The sequence below is a fragment of the Zeus faber genome (genome assembly GCF_960531495.2).
Source record: "Zeus faber genome assembly, chromosome: 14".
In the NCBI taxonomy this organism is placed as follows: domain Eukaryota; kingdom Metazoa; phylum Chordata; class Actinopteri; order Zeiformes; family Zeidae; genus Zeus; species Zeus faber.
The window spans coordinates 21079475-21096564 of record NC_137200.1 but is presented as its reverse complement, the minus strand read 5'-3'; the positions used below and the strand labels follow the sequence as shown (position 1 = coordinate 21096564).

The window sequence follows — 17090 nt, the reverse complement described above, 5'->3', positions numbered from 1 at the left end:
CGGGAGCTGGCGGGCTACATTAGCAGGCTAGTCATCTGCGATGGAACGTATCCTAGCATTAGCATTAGCATCGAAGCTAACCGCTAGCGTTTACGGTTTTGTATTCCCTCTGATGAATGACAGACTCGGCGGCGGATTCACGGTCTACCAACCCGGGTGGGAATGGGACGATAAGTAGAATGGTCCAAGTGGTTGATAAGTAGATGATGATGACGAGTTGACCGATTCATGCTAGTGGTGACTGGCAGAAGCTAACCTGAAGCCTCGTCCTTCTGAAGTTGATCAAGTATCGGTCTGATATCCACGGACTGGCTCCCTCCTATAACATCCACAAACTGCTGCCAGTGGAACCGATTAGCTGGGGTGTCATCGTTAGCAGGGTTAATTTTCTCTATTTTTCTAGACCTGCTAACCCTGTCCTGGACACTAGCGTTTTAGCTAGTAGGAAAGAATACTGTCACAACCAATGTATACGGATATTTGGATTGAAACTCATGAATGAGGCATTATCGTGTAGGTCGTTGTGTTTATTTAACCAGTCTAACAAGCTGCAACCCAAGAGGACCCTGTGGGAACATAACCAAGTGCTATTAAAATTCAGGCTATTGGCTGAAAAGGGCCTCTTCAAGGTGGGTTTTTTTTTTGCAGGGGGTGGATTCACTGGATATTGTTGGAATCGCACCTTTTCTCAGTGGAGTAACACTTCCTTTTTTGCCCCCAGTATTTTATGTAGTCCAATGAACTAGAAACAAAACACTGGCATTGTGAAATACACCAGCTTTGTTATCTCCTACGTATTAATGTTTAGCAACTATTCATCTGGTTGTTAATGTGCCAAAAAGAAGAGAACAGGTCCCTCTCCTGATTTACTTGACCAGAATTAGGCTAGATGCCACGTGCGCGGGCGGTTAAACTGCACTGAGCAACACAGAGGACGGACCTTCGACGACACACTTCTTGATGAAACAGTCTTCGTTGAGCTGCCCCCCTCAATGGAAACGCCTTCGTAGGCAGAAACGCACTCTCCTGAGCCCCGGCCCGAGAGGGACTCCGGGGGGCGCGGCCGGGCGGCGGAGATGGGTTCCCAAGCTCTTCAGATCCTGCGGCAGGGCGTGTGGGCTTCGCTCACCGGGGGCTGGTACGTGGACCCCCACCAGAGCACCTTCTCCAACTGCTTCCACCTGTACATTTGGATATTCCTCCTGGCCTTCCCCTTCCTGCTGTACATGGTGAGCGTCGTGCTGTGCGTTGGTGAACACTTCTCTAAATGCCAAAGTCTTTGGTGAAACCGCATCAGAATTGCTCGGTTGCCAACACAGGTGTACGCTAGGTAGGGACATTAAGTACGGGATAGATAATGCATGCAACGTTAGCAAACTGCGAGTGTTACTTATGCATCCGAGGCTCGTGTTTTTCTCTCTATATAGAAATCCCAGGGCTGCCTCGTCTCCACCTCTTTTGACGGGCCATATTGTCGTCCATTTGTTTGTTCCGCATGCTTTTTAATGATTAATGGCCCCTTCTTCACAACGCCATAGCGCTTTTACGAATGTATTTTTTTATTTTTCCTGTGCGTGATTATTTGCCAGCTGAGCGTGAACGGTACCTCTTCGCATGACGCAAACCACGAAAAATCCGATTTCCATTTTAAGTCCCGGTCACGGACTTTGACCTGTCTCGTCCCATTCAGGCTCTACCTCCGAGCTTGGCGGTAGCGGGCATATACTGTGTTGTGGTGGCGGTCTTCTTCACGGCGATAAAGGTGGTGAACTACAGGCTTCACGCCATGTTTGACCTTGGGGAGATCGTAGAGAACAAGCAGACGGCGCTCACCACCGACGCTGCGCGGATGGAGGACGGGGACAACGGATCCGGGGCCCACGACGGCAACCAACACAGGTACGACGGACAGAAATGTCAATGGAAATTGTGTAAAAACGTTGCTCTCCTGAAATGGCAGTTCTTTTTTTTTTTCCCTTCTTCTTCCGTACGTGCCATTTACCCGACTGTTTTTAACCTTCTCGCAGGGATAGTCATGTCGGCGTGGAGATGACTGTTTTTCGGAAGGTCAACTCGACGCCGCCCGTGCGCTGCAGCTCCCAGCACTCGTTGTTTGGGCTAAATCAGGTGTCGGTGAGGACGGTTCCTTTCTTACCAGAGCACATGCAGTTGCGTTTGCCTCCTCTTCGCGCGAAAGCAATTTCGGAAACGCCCACAAGTCGTACTGTTTACACACACTTGAATACATCATCTCACAAAGTTGATTGGAAAAAGTATGTTAACAATATGTAGCGTCCATAGTTGACGTTCTGTGGAGTCCATTTTCTGATTGAAATTGACCGGCTTGCTGCATTACATCTTATAGCATGTTTTTTTTTTTTATTCACTTCCTAGTTCAAGTATGACTCCTAATTGGATATGTTATATCTAATTATGTTTGTCGTTTTGACTTGAGAGAGAGAGAGGTTATTTATGTTTGTTTAATACAAGTTATTTATTGGTGATAATTCTCCAATGTAATTTGGACTAACTGTAGGATTTTGTTGGAAATTCAAAGGAGTTTCTGCCCCAGCTGGAGGATACCGGAGGCGCTAAGGGTATGTGAAACTGTATTTTGGCTATACCATTGATAAAAGTTGAGACTTTATGAATCAATTAACAAAATTAAGCTAAAATATAGAAATGATACACAATTTTTATCCACTTTTGTGGATACTGTCCTGACATTCCTGATATTAGATGGCATGGTCTTGGTATCAGTTCAAAGTTTGGGGACGTTTGGCCCAGCGGTGGGGGTCTATGAACAATCAGTGATCAGTTTCAATGTGCACTGTTTTTATTCTCACTCTGATACTAGTTTTTGCTTGGCTAATTTCACCTCTCATTTGAAATTAGATGTCAAGGAGATTATGCGGGAGCAAGGCAGCAATAATGTAATTGTGACATCGGCTCACCGGGAGATTCTTCGCCAGAGTTCCCAGAACAACATCAGTAAGTTCACCCCTTGACACCAGAAGCAACAAAACATTTTGATTCTGATTTATTTATTTATTTTTTAATAGTAGGCATAAACCAAGATAAGTATGTACTATGGGCGGTACTATACTATGTGGTACATAAAAGCCAGCTTCAGTTTTGGGTTCATAAAAACATGCAAAATATACACATATACAAACCCCGAATTTGAAATCCATGCATATGGAGTTATGCAACCCATCAAACCTACTAATGTCAACAATTATTTTCCATCCAGTCCACCTCTCTGCCAATCATAAATGGAAAACTTAATGGGTTTCTTGGTCTGGTTGGGATTGAACATCACTGTTTACAAAGCAATGCTGTAATGCTGTGTTACCAAACTATGCCCAATAGCTGAACCATTGGACATAGTTTGGTAAGAATACATAAACTGTTACATCTCTGATTTGCGCACAGAATCACAACTCAAATGTTGATAGAATGACTACAAAGCTGCACTACATGAGCTCCTGTAGAAGTCCTCTGCTGTGAACTGACTTGGAGTGGCCCCGCTGGCTCATTGTAAAGCCATCTTTGCATGCCAAGCCCGCTCACCTTTTGAAACAAACTTGAGTAGATATTGATTTACGACTTGCTTTGTGTAATAATATTTACAATACTTTGCCAGCTCATGGTGCAAATATACTGACCATAATATTCTGACTGTCCATGTAGTTTGACTAAAATATAAGCACTGTAAAACTAAGATCACACTGCCGGCGATGGGTATTGTCTCTGTGCCCCTGGCTTTTGTGGGCGTGTCGGCTCAAAATTGATTGGCTGTTGAGAGTGCGCCAAACATTTCAATCCTCCCTCCCTTTCCATATTTAATATACATAATATAGCTAGATGGTGCTGTCTGTACTTAATTTTTTTTTTAAATGGTGTAGCTGTTTACTGAGAAAAATAGATGACCTCTTGAAAAAATAGCGTTTTTCATTAAAAAAAAAAAAAGTCATGAACGATTACCCAGTGTTCCCGGCATTTTCCAAGCAATCCATTCCATCAGCTCTATTGAAAGCATATCTTTCCTCCTGTTGGAGGTTGCCCGGCACTGCTCATTTGCATAAAGTTGAAATCTGCTCAACTTTGCTTGTCACCGTGAAGCCGTGAGCTCATGCCAAACGTAGCTCCACCCCCTGCAGCCGGATGCAGCCGGATGAAGCCGAGCTCCGTTTGAAATGCATTGCAGCCTGTCCCTTTGCAGCACATGTGCGCTGGCGGTATGACCCTAGCATTACGCAGCAACATCCTACTGAGGCTACGTCCCTTAGGCTAACATATTCGATCCACTAACAAGGCATGCTAACAGGTAAATGCTAACGACACCCCTACCTCAGTTGACTGTCAAGTAATGTTAACCTCTAATGCTACACGATGCCCCTGGTGTATATGGCAGTGCTTAATATTATCTATATTCTGATTGTGATCTGTTGCATCACTTAGGGGCCGTCAGTGTGGTCCAATCCTGCATCGCTGCTGCACTAGGAGGGGAGTTTCCAGGTCTAATGGGAGTGTCTGGAGTATCAGCGGGATTTGGGGAGCCTTTGGATTGTCCCTCTATACCTCCTTCACCCTCCAGCCAGGAAGATGGGGAAGACAAGGACCAGTTGCAGGAGGGGGAAAGGGCATCGGAGCAACTTTCTCTGCAGAGTCCTGAGGAACACAGCACCAGGGCTTACTCTCCTCTCGGTCCTTCCGCGGAGTCCCAAAGCTTAGGCGAAACCCCCCTCAGCCCTCTCATAAAAAGCATCTTGAGCGAGGAGATAAGTGAGAACCTTCTAGGTTTAGGCCTCGACCCTGTGGCCTTTGCCCCGGGGACGGAGCACCCCGGCAGCAGAAGTGGCGTGGCTCTAGCTGCCGGATCCACAGACAGTTGTTTTAGCGGCGGTGGAGCCACCACAGACCGCGAAACCTTAAGCACCGTGAGCAGCTACCGTAGTGAGAAAACTGACTCCACCCAACTTGAGAGCCCGTCGCTCAGCCTGCCGCGGCCTGCGGACACTCGAGTATCTGCCTCAGCACTGGCAGTCAGATCCAACGCCCTTCATTCTGCCGAGGACCCCGCAGGACAGGGCAGCAGCGACACCGACAACCTGTCAGACAGCGTACTCCTGCGCTCTCCTTCCAAAGATCTCTCCATAGGACAGGGGCTGGACAGAACACTCGTAGAAGGAGAGGACCTTCCCTCAGCACCTTCTGATGCTGCGCAGCCCCCTCCCACCCAGAACTCTTCCCCCTCCAGTAGCGGCCACTCAGAGGTGTGCGATCTAGACAGGACCATCCAGGTTCCCCCGTTGCCCCCGCCTCGACAGGCGAACTCGGTTCCCTCAGGGCTGGCCCTGGGTCTGGTGTATTCTGAACCCGCTCTGCCCATCTCTTCCACCCCCTTCCTGCTTTCTGACCCGCCCAGCCTGCATGGCCAGCAGGTAGTGCGCCCCAAAGACTTGAAGCTGCTGCGGGTCGGCGGCGGCACGGGCCACCGGCCGGGCCGCAGGAAAGCTCCACGAAAGCGGGCCGGAACTGGGAGCAGCAGCTTCGACTGCGGCTCATACAAGCGTCATCACAATTCCAGGCAGCCCAGAGACTACATTCCCGTGCGCAGCAGGCTGGGCACCAAGGCCTACAGCGAGAGCCTATTCGAGGACTCCAGTGATGAAGACGACGGCAGTGACATGAGTGCCGGCTCTAGCATAGGCTCTCAGCGGCGATGCAGCTCCGATGAGGATGACGATGATTCGAGTTCTTCTACCTCCTGCTATTCTCCAGACCTTACTAACACTGGCATTAAGTCCCCGATACCCTCTGCCGCTCAGCTGCCCACTGCACGAGAAGGGGATTTACTGGACACGGTGGGCTCATCGCATTCCCGTGCCGCCCAGCGTTCCGCAAGCACCGCTAGTGCCAAGACTCATGCGAGGGTGCTCAGTATGGACGGGGCAGGCAGCCAGACCAACACGACAGCCCTGCCCTCCACCCTGCACGGCATGCCTTCCTCCTCCACCCCGGCTCCGCGTACACTGACCATATCCAAGTCTGATCTGGAGGCCCGCACTATCCACACTGACGGCTTCCCTGGAACGCATCATCATCGACTGGACTCTCTGGGGGGCTCCTGGACCGGCAACCAGATGGGCTGGAGGGCGGTTGAGCTGGTCGAAGAGGGAGCTGTCGGGGGAGGTGAGTGGGTTACATTTTATCCAAATATTATTTTAGTAGACAATGCTATCTACCTTTTTCATATCAAGCCCCCTCAATTTGATGCGCATTAGACCATGTACCTTTTTTGATAAGATTTTGGCTTTGGCACCACAGTCTGAGAAGGTTTTCATTAATACATATGATTAAGTCCAAACGCCTCTGCTAGTTAGGGAGTTAACAGTGAAACTATGATCAAAACAGTCGTTCTTGAACATTCACTAATGGGGTTAACATCTTGGAAATCAAATTAGGGTGAGTGTGAGCATATTTACAAGATGCTCACACTCTACATACCTTCAGTGTTCTATCCTAATGTCTGGATAAGTTTAGACAGGAATATTGTTGTAGTTGGTGTCGTAACAAAAGGTGAATTGGTCGGTGGAGTAGGGCTGCGCGATATGGAAAAATTGAGTAATGTGTGATAAATGTGTTGCATATGCAATGACAGTATGACACATAGCGATATCAAACTACTTTAGAGGCACAGTTTACAGCCAGAAATCTTAACTGTGGCCATTACAAATTTGAATATACTGGCTTTATATAACAATATGTTGAGCTTGTAATATTTTTGTGTTCTAAGGTATGCTGGAAAATCCGTGGAATGGATGAAAAATTAAATGCCAACCTAGCTAAATGGTTATCATTGAGTTGGGGGGCCTTAACAATATTTTATTGTACAGGTTGCTAAAAAAAAAAAACTGACTTGACTTTACCGAACAGGACTTGACATTAACTTCTAGGTCCCAGGTTGTTTACTTTTCAGTTAGCTGAACTAAAATAGAGCTGCTTGGAAAATGAGAGCTTACATTACATTAACTTACATTAATGATGGAATTGCAGTATGAGCTACAGCATAAGATTCATAATAATAATTAATTGTCAATCATCATTTTAGCCTACACACATACTGTTGACATTGACTTCACACAAAACCTTTCTTACTGTAGAAGATCCATAGACCAAAAATACCATCCTAACGCTGTCAGTAAATTACTCGTGCATGCCCGTTCAAAACATGCCTGTTCGGAACGGGCTGCACTGCCGACAATAAGTGACTCAGTTGCAGAGCTCTGAAACCCCGCCCGGCTGCTGCACAGAGCTGAGGGGCCAACTGAGTGGCTTGCTGTTCGTTTGTTGTCTATTAATATTACACGTGTTGCGTGTCCAAATTGCACCAAATTCGACACTGCATGTGCTGGGGTCCCCAGCAATACACCCGCCATGTGTGAAAGAGATTGGATGAACGGTTGTCAAGATAATTGAAGGACAGACAGACTGTGATTTATATACAGATGAACAGAGCCCCCTACTTATAGTTGTATGGAGGGAAGTGGAATAAGAGGGTGGGACGGGGGAAAATAGTGTCAAACACTCACCCCCAAAGCTTTACCCTCGGGCTGGGCCTCCGACATTCTCCAGAACCCATACAGAGATTCCTTTCTTTGTAGTTAGATTAGATACAATGTACGATATTATAAAAAAAAAAAATCAATATTTTATAACCTATTTGATGTTGTTGTTGATGGTTGATATTTCATGTTTTAAATGCCACATTCAACATCAGAGACATGGAAAGAAAATATGCTGGGACATGTCAATATACTCTCTGAATTTGTCCCTGGGTATTAATAAAGTGTTAGCTTATCTTGTTATGGTGGGGAGGAAGGATGTTGTTGCCACAGTGTTAACCACGTTATATCAGATAAATTGGTTCGGCCAGGACAGTTAGAATGGCTGTTGCAGCCCTGCAACTTGTAATCTTAATCCAGCCAACTACCTAGTTACGATAAGATAAACCATAATTAGTCCCACAATGGGGAAATTTACATTGTTCCAGCAGCAAAAAGGGGACAGCAGAAAATACAAAACATATCAAGTACACACTATAAACATCGTGTATCTTAAGACATTGCACATCAGGGATTGCACTTTCTTAACATGCTTCTTTGAAGAAAAAAACAGGAACCTCTTTTAAAAGAGACTCCTCTGCTGTCCCTTTCATTGCTGGAGTAAAACATTTAGTCACATAAAACAAGTTTTCTACAGGTAACGATAATCGATCACGATTATCTTATTATTTTATGGGTTTTTTATCTTAATTGTCAGCCAGCTTGGCTTGGTGATATTTTTAGGATGGCATTGGATAAAGAAAACCCATCCCCAATGCCCGATTTCTCTAAGCCATGAATTATTAGTAAGCAGAGACAACAGCTTATGCGTCGTCAACAGAGAAGCTCAATTTCTTGCTGATACATTTGTTTTTCTTTTCCAATCACATTTATCTGTCACTTGTCTGATGGGCAATTGTAATTCCACTCGTCCCATCATAAAGTTTTGAATGTAACTTTTTACATGAATACATTGGTCAACTATGTGCCAGAAGATATAAAAATGTCTGGCCATTTCATGGCATCCCTAATTTTCTATCCCTAACTAGTATTTTCTTTGGGGGGCAATCCTTCTGAAGCACCTCTGAATGGAATCGGTACACTAATATAACTGATCCTATTCCTCCAGCTATGGCGTCGGAGGAAGGTGGCAAACGGGACTCGGTCAGCAGTGTTAAGAGGACCCAGGCCATCCGCAGGAGACACAATGCAGGCAGCAACCCTACACCGCCCCCATCAACCATGGGATCCCCACCCAGGTTAGTCCGGAGACTTTTAAAAAGCCTGCACTCTTATTGGATCAGGGACTCCTCTGTTGAGTTCACCTTTGGCTTCCTGTCTGTGTTGTTTTTTCACAGCCTTCAGGACCTCCAGCGGACTCGTACCTCTTCCCACTCGCGGACCCGCACTCTGCCCTCGGCCCTGCAGTTTGCCTCCTCGCTCCTGCTGCCACGCGGGGGCATTCACGATGCTTCCACCTTCGATGACACATCAGAGGGGGCAGTGCACTACTTCTACGATGAGATTGGTGAGCGAGTAAATATTGTATGAATGATGCACCAATTGTTATCCCTAAAATATCATCAAGTTATCGACATTGAGTTTGGTCAAAAAATACTGTGATTTCTTTTTATTATATTGCCCAGAACTACAAGACGTCATTATACAGTATATAATTGTTTTCCTCCATTGACGGCGTTTGCGTCATGTTTTTGTATTGCAGGAGTAAAGAGATCCTATACATTCGGCCCCGCTGGAGGTGGATATGAAGACCCAATGCAGTAAGATTAGACGCTTCTATTCCCGCAATCTTTTGGGTTGTGGTTCTCAGTTACGGGCTCTAGTTCTACATGCAGAGGCGCTGTGTTTCTGATGTGAAATGTTCCTCCTGCAGGGAGAGGGAGAGACAGTCCCAGTCATCGAGTTTCACCTCCACAGAGGTGCAGGAGGGGGCGCCGGCCTTGTCCATGCTCCAGCCTCGACCTGTGGCGTTACAGGGCATGCAGGTTCGAAGGGTGCCTTTGGAAATGCCCGAGGTCAGCATTGTCCACTTTGCATGAACCATGTTATTTTGTGTTGAATGTCATCTAAGCTGTGCTCATTGCGATATAAGTGGTGTCTCGAGATATTATAATCAATATAAAAAAACTGCTATTCTGAATGTATTATTCCTGTAGTTTGATTTGGATCACGAGTCACTACAAGAGTCCCAGGAAAACACTCTGATGATTGAGGAAAAAGCCAAACCCAAACAGTACTACCGCTTCTGGGTGCTACCGGGGAAGTGGCTGAGGGTTCGATATGATCGACTGGCCTTGCTGGCTTTGTTGGACAGGTAAGCCCACTGTGTGAAAAAGGCCTGCAAAATAAGTCTTGAGTATGACGATATCTTGATATAATATAGATATTATTATGATACTATGGAGCGAAACCGTGCGCACTTTCTCCGTGACTCTCTCCCCGATCACCCCCTCTCCATGTATTCTGTGCAGACAATAATCTTAACGAATGTACGAGTCTGTGCGTTGATGCCTTTGTACCCTGTTGTCAGGAACCGGCGCGTGGGGGAAAATGTGTTTGCGGTGGTGCTGGCCAGCCTGGTGGCCTTCCTGGGGTTCCTGCTGCTGCTTCAGGGCTTCTTCAGGGACATCTGGGTGTTCCAATTCTGCCTGGTCATTGCCAGCTGCCAGTACTCTTTACTCAAGGTTCTTTCCTACAATATATATTCAAAGAAAAAGTATTTTTGAGTTGTTGTGTATTTTGTGTAATATCCCTCCACTTCAACTCTTCTCATAATATAAATTCAAAGACTGTTGTCAGAGTGTGGGTGGAATCATAAATTTACCATCAATGATGTCTTCATCTTTTTTCTTTTCTTTTTTTTATTTTATAGAGCGTACAACCAGATGCAGCATCACCAATGCATGTAAGTCTTGAGTATTGTGGTTGAAAAAAATTCCCTATCTCTACTAATGATGCTTATTCCAAGATGAGGCTTATCTGTGACTGTGATATACAGTTCAAGCAACAAACTACTGACAAAATGTACTTATATGTCACTTTGGGCAAAATCTAAATGATATAATGTAATACTACAGGTAGTACAGATGCTTTTGCATTGCTGCAATTTAAACAATTAAAACAATAAAGGGAAGTATGTTGAAAGATGTGCATTCAACATGTCATCATATTTTCATACTAATTACAACGTGCTTGCTCCTCTGCGTCAGGGCCATAACTGGATCATCGTGTACAGCCGGCCTGTCTACTTCTGCCTGTGCTGTGTGATGATCTGGGTCTTTGACCTCTCCGGGCGCTCCGGGAGCCTCCAACCTTTCTCCCTCTATGGCGTCACCTTCTTCTTCGCACACTTCCTGCTCTGTGCCCGGGATATGCTCATAGGTCAGTGCAATATTGTGTTTTCAATACAGGTACTCCTCACTTAATGACTGAGTTCCGCTCCTACGACCAGGTTGTTAAGTGGATTGGTCGATAAGCAAGGACCCGTGTTATTTCACGGTAAGGGGGCATGGCCATTGCGAACGCTAGTATAGTGAATACTGACAGACTGTGGGAACGAGACTGAGAATGGTGATGAGATGTATATAGTCTATACACAGTGATGCAAGATGAGATGCTTGACGCTGAGACGCTGCATTTTCCTGCTTCCAACACATCAACTTCAAGAACTGACTGTTCACTTGCTGCCTAATATATCCCACCCCTTGACAGGCCGCATTGTAATGAGATGAGCAATGAGATGAGCACTTCACCTGTCAGTGGGTTTAATGTTGTGGCTGATCTGTGTATATATAATTGTAATTTAATCACTGCTATATATCTGCCGATATATCTGACACCCGCTAACCAGTGTCAGATATATCAGATTTTGTGCCGGTCAAATTTACACACCCGATAAAGGCTCATGTACTGTACTCGTAAAAATGATACTTGAACCCGATACCAATGTAATTAAACATACTGTATGTGCCTAGCTGACGCTCAAAGAGAACAAAAAGAGTTAAATGTCAGCTGTTTGGAGGTACTTCAAAGTAAACAACAAAGATTCGATAAATTATTTATTTATCGCGTGACAATATTCCATAATTGTGCAGACTATAATCTAATATACTAATACTTACTAATATCTATCGCTGTCACTACAGCGAGGGGTCTGCTCTGGTTACTCTTAGTGCATCTCAGATGAAAGGTTTGGCTGTCTTTTTGAATTTCCGTTCTTGAAGAGTCACTCAGTACACTCAGTACTGAGTGACTTTTACACTCAGTAAAAGTCAGACTGTTAAAAAAAACAAAAAACGGAATCGTCCAAGAGAATAGCAATCGGTACATCTGCAGGTGGAAAACATATTCCCCAACTTTACGAGATGATGCATTTCAATGGATATAGCCTAATGATATGAATTAGTATACTCTATATAGTTGTATACTGTATATAGTTAGCTGTAGTAGCTCGTATACGATGTGATGAGCCTTGTTACGAGGCGGCTACAGTGTAAATAACTGATGGAGTAATTTAGCTGCAGTAACTCAAACGCCACAGAGACTCAGTTACACTGTTGTGCTACTCCAAATATTAGGTTGGCAGGTCTGGTTATGTGTCTCAGCGGCTATGTTGTGTTGCTCATGACACATGCTGTCTACACCCTCTTGTCCCACAGTGTTTGCCTTGTGTTTCCCGGTCATATTCCTGTTTGGGCTCCTACCTCAGGTCAACACCTTTGTCATGTGTCTGCTGGAGCAGATCGACATGCACATCTTTGGGGGAACTGGTGAGTACAGCGACCAGAGAACGACGGGCCGTATTTCGAAATGTGAAATGACTTTGCATGACTAGCACAGCGCGGGTCATTCATACACATTGAGCTGTCCCGATTGTTGTTGTTCACTCATGCAATACTTTGTTAGTGTCTTCTCTGAAGTGGTCCGTTTAGATTCTGCTTTATACTTTTCTCTTCAAACAGCCACTACCAGCCCCCTGTCATCCCTGTTCAGCCTGGTGCGCAGCGTGCTGGTGGCTGCTCTGCTTTATGGATTCTGCCTGGGTGCCATCAACGTGAGTTGATGTTTTATTTAAAGTTTTATACCGTCTGTTGATGTTCCTGAAAAGACATTTGAGCCCTTCTGTTTTCTTGTCTTTTAGGCCCCATGGGGGGACGCCCATGTGCCAGTGCTGTTCTCCGTGTTCTGCGGCCTCCTCCTGGCTCTGTCCTACCACCTCAGCCGTCAGAGCAGCGACCCCACCATCCTGTGGTCAGTAGCACATGCATGGCTTCCAAAGCTGTCAAAATGATTGCATAAATTGCGTGATCGCAGTTATTAGAGCCGATTGCAAATTTTATTTTTTGTTATTTGTTACATTCCAAAATTAGGTGTTTCAAACTAAATTTAAGGGTAATTTTAAACCAATGTTAAAAATGTTGAACTAATACAACATTTCCATAAGGGGTCTGAGAACAATGAGCTGTCCACCTTTTTTCAGTTCCAGTCTTCAATGCCAACAAATGCATTTTGCAGTTGGTAGACATGTGTTCTTACAAGTTGGGTTTTTTATGCCGCTATAATAGTGGACAATACACCAACTTCCATGATCACAGCTGCCCTATTGACTGCTTTGTTGTCCATTTGAAAAAAACTTCTTTGTGCCTCTACAGTGAATAGACACCTAACATCACTCACACACAAACAAGCGCATGTTGTAGTGTTGCGTCTGACAACGCACCAAGCAAGCAGAAAGCAAAGCAGGTTGGGCAGGAGGGATTGGCTGCTTGAATAAGGCCGTGAAAGCGTGCGGCACGATGGCGTTGTCTGACAGAACACTTTTCATTCATGACATGAAACTTAAAGTGCTTCACATTAAGAGAAGGCTCTTCTCTTAAGAATAGCATAGCAAGAATAGCATTTGCTTGCTGCAAGAATAGCAGCAAGCAAAGCAAACAAGCAAAATGCATTAACAAAGTACAAGGATGAAATAAATTGAAAACAGGGTAAGAATTAGCTAATAAAAGAAAATATTTACAAAATTGCATTACAATAAAAAAAATCTTAACAAGCAGAATGCATTTCATAAAAAGTGTAAATTTGATATACTCATTTTCAGATTTGGGTCATCAATTTAGACCATGAAGGATCACGATCGTTCCTCAGCGAATGATTTATCGTGAATTATTGGTCAATAATTTTCTGCTCTCGAATTTGTTTAATTCTCACTGGTGGATTTCCCAACATAGTGGTGCTTGTAACATTTTGAAACAAGTCCTTAGCGCTCAAACAGATTACACAGCTAGTCTATTATTACTCCATTCAATGCCAATATCATTCCTCAGAGAGCGAGAGAGAGCGAGAGAGGGCGAGAGAGAGAGAGAGAGAGCGAGAGAGAGAGAGAGAGAGAGAGAGAGAGAGAGAGAGAGAGAGAGAGAGAGAGAGAGAGAGACTGTACAGTATATACTCTATATGTCTTGTATTTAATAGACTTCATTGAGATAAAATATACTTCATTGTAGCGATGGGAGCTTTGTCTTGGACTCACTGACTGTGACTCACTCACAGTGTCAGAGCTCCATATCAATAATAAAAAAAATCAAGCAGCATATTGTGCAACCAATAGTAAGAACAGAGCAACTCATTCCTCATATCACACAACAGAGCAACATATTATACAACCACTATAGCCTCAAGCAATATTAATTTTCTTTTTTCTTTCTTTTATTGAGATGCAGGCCCAAACACATTTTTTTTTAAATGGTAGGATTTACATTGGGGCAAGTCTATATTGTCTGCTAGGGTTGGGGTTGGGTTGGCAGTTAGGGTTAGGAGTGAGACACTGATATTCTTTCAACCTTAGATTTGAACCACGCTGACGATAACATAAGACTTCATGAAGTGGGAATTCAGGTGTTACAGCAGCAGAAGTTGACCAATACAGTGCAAGTCACAAAACTATGCTAACTAGGACTATGCTACCAGTCAGCCCAGTCTGGGCAGGTGGCAGTTACGCTAAAGTTAAGAAAAAATTGTATATAGTAGCAGTATTTTTGTGAAAAATAATGGCATTATGATTATACTAACAGGAATACTAATAACAATTAGCAGAGGATAATATTGCTAATTGCGATGATGATGATGATGATGATATACAAAAACAATGATGATAACAATTAAAGTAAGGGCACATTCCATACCTGACTAAACTCTCTCTCACTCTCCCAAATCACAGGTCTCTGGTCCGCTCTAAAATATTCCCAGAGCTGGTGAACCGAACTCCAGAGGATCCCCCGGTGGAGATCAAGGACCCTCTCCCCGAGAAACTGCGCAACTCTGTGGTAAACTCCAAGCTCCACAAGCCTGCAAAGATCGCAATGTTTTGTTTTTTTCTTTCCTGTCTCGCCACTGTTTTCACTGGATGCCTCCTCTGTTTGCCCTCTTGATGTCTTTTGCAGAAGGAGATTCTTCATTCAGATCTCGTCATATGTCCCCTCATGGCTGTGATCACCTTCGCCATCAGCGCCAGCACGGTCTTCATCGCTCTCCAGGTCAGTTGAGCGAGGGACGGCCGTCTCCGGTTCCTCGTCAGCTACCTTGCCATCTGACCTAGACTACACTGTTATAATAACATTTCATAGAACGAGCTTGTTCATAACCTGCTCTGTTTTTACCTAATACTTTCCTCTGCCCTCTCAGAAACGCATATGAGAGATGATTTTCAAAGATCAGTCTTTCTCGTTTTGTAGAATTTGTCTTAAAAACCCTTTGTCTCTCCAACGCCCCTAGCCCGCTCTGAGCTTTGTGCTGTACATCTTGGCCGGTGTCGTGGGCTTCCTCACACACTACCTCCTGCCTCAGCTCCGCAAGCAGCTGCCCTGGTTCTGCCTGGCTCACCCGGTTCTGCGCTCCAGGGAGTACAGCCAGTTCGAGGTTCGAGGTGAGTGGCGACCCTCTCTTCCGCACCCACACCCACACACACACACACACACACACAAACACACACACACTCTCCTGTATACTAACCCTTATAGACACCTGCATATATCATAATATTACTGTTTAAGATGAGCACTTGACTCTCAGGCCCCAACTGTTCCAGTTAAGCTTTAGAGGAGGCAGCGGTAGAAATATGAACCCAGTACATGAATTTGCACTGGGAACAGTCGAGTGTACACTTATGTGTATTTCCCTGCAAGTTGTTCTCTAGGACAGTGGTTCTCAGTGTAGGGTCCTTCAGGAGGTTCCAGGGGTCCCCAGCAAAATGAATAGTAGTTCAACTTAATTAAATTCACAAGAAGTTGGTACTGTTAGAGAATGTACAATAATGACTGAAAAAAAATTGTATCCAATCAGGTCTGTGGCAAAATTGAGGGGGCTTGGTGTGAGAAAAGAGAATCACTGCTCTAGGACACAATTTTAGAGACCCACACCCACAAACCTTAAAACGTACAGTAGAACTAGTTTACAAGTAAAATACACCCCCACCGCAAGTTAAACATTGCACTCGCAGGTGATTTGCAATCCAAGTTTTATTTCAGCCGGCGAACTCCTTGATCTTGTCTGCACCTCAGATGCCGCTCAGCTGATGTGGTTCGAGAAGCTGTACGCCTGGCTCCAGTGTGTGGAGAAGTATTTCATATACCCGGCCGTCGTGCTCAACTCCCTGACGACGGAGGCCCGGAGCGCCGGTCAGAACCACAAGGAACTGGACATCTAGTAAGCATCGCTTCTTTCCTCGCCGGCCAATGTGTCTTCCAACGCAGCGCAAAAAGTTGGTTGCAATTTTCGTGGCTTAATAGAAAGCGTCAAGATATGGATGTAGAACCGCATCGTGAGCCATCTCATAGATCCCGGATTGAATCAAATCGTGACCCTGTGTCTCAAAATCAGACCTTGAGATCCTGCTTAATAGTCATTTACAATATAACCTGCATTTTGGAAAAAAAGAACAAATTCCCTTCCGAATTACATAATGCAAGAAGTTGGATATATCAAGAAATGTCAAATTTGATCACTAGTGTGCCCCCGCCCCGATTTTAGTAAATGTGTAGTTTTGTCACTTAAAGCTAATTTATCTGACACAAGCAAAAACTTGTTTCTGCAGCTCGATGTCTTTTGTCAGTTCGGTCATCCATCCCCTCAACCAAGTCTGTGTTTGCTAATCTCTCTCTCTCTCTTTCTCTCTCTCGCTTTCTCTCTCTCTCTCTCTCTCTCTCTCTCTCTTCCAGCAGCCGTGCGCTCTTCATCTCTGTGGCGGGCATGAAGCTGCTGCGCTCCTCATTCTGTGCCCCATCCCTGCAGTACGTCACGCTGTGCTTCACCGCGCTCTTCTTCCACTTCGACTACCCGCACGTCTCTGAGACCTTCCTGGTCGACTACTACTTCATGTCCATTCTCTTCAGCAAGGTTCGCACCCCTGCACCCAAGTTTTTTACACTTGACATCACCCTGCTCGAGTCTTGCTTTGGGATCAGTATA

General features: G+C 45.0%; 1 protein-coding gene across 1 annotated transcript in view; it reads left to right on the top strand.

Annotated features, from left to right (window-relative positions):
* Positions 1-1076: 1076 nt before the first annotated feature.
* Positions 1077-17090, top strand: part of LOC307240520 (pecanex-like protein 3) — a gene marked incomplete at both ends in the record, with an annotated part of 29423 nt that continues 13409 nt past the window's right edge. The window contains 22 exons of the mRNA XM_080014322.1: positions 1077-1229; positions 1691-1899; positions 2028-2133; positions 2558-2597; positions 2896-2991; positions 4465-6198; positions 8740-8869; positions 8969-9138; positions 9334-9391; positions 9505-9646; positions 9788-9945; positions 10162-10315; positions 10504-10536; positions 10841-11012; positions 12290-12400; positions 12593-12684; positions 12772-12881; positions 14845-14950; positions 15068-15160; positions 15399-15549; positions 16184-16328; positions 16841-17018. Of these exons, the coding sequence (XP_079870448.1) occupies positions 1077-1229; positions 1691-1899; positions 2028-2133; positions 2558-2597; positions 2896-2991; positions 4465-6198; positions 8740-8869; positions 8969-9138; positions 9334-9391; positions 9505-9646; positions 9788-9945; positions 10162-10315; positions 10504-10536; positions 10841-11012; positions 12290-12400; positions 12593-12684; positions 12772-12881; positions 14845-14950; positions 15068-15160; positions 15399-15549; positions 16184-16328; positions 16841-17018 (4341 nt within the window). The remainder of the gene's footprint in view (positions 1230-1690; positions 1900-2027; positions 2134-2557; positions 2598-2895; positions 2992-4464; positions 6199-8739; positions 8870-8968; positions 9139-9333; positions 9392-9504; positions 9647-9787; positions 9946-10161; positions 10316-10503; positions 10537-10840; positions 11013-12289; positions 12401-12592; positions 12685-12771; positions 12882-14844; positions 14951-15067; positions 15161-15398; positions 15550-16183; positions 16329-16840; positions 17019-17090) is intronic.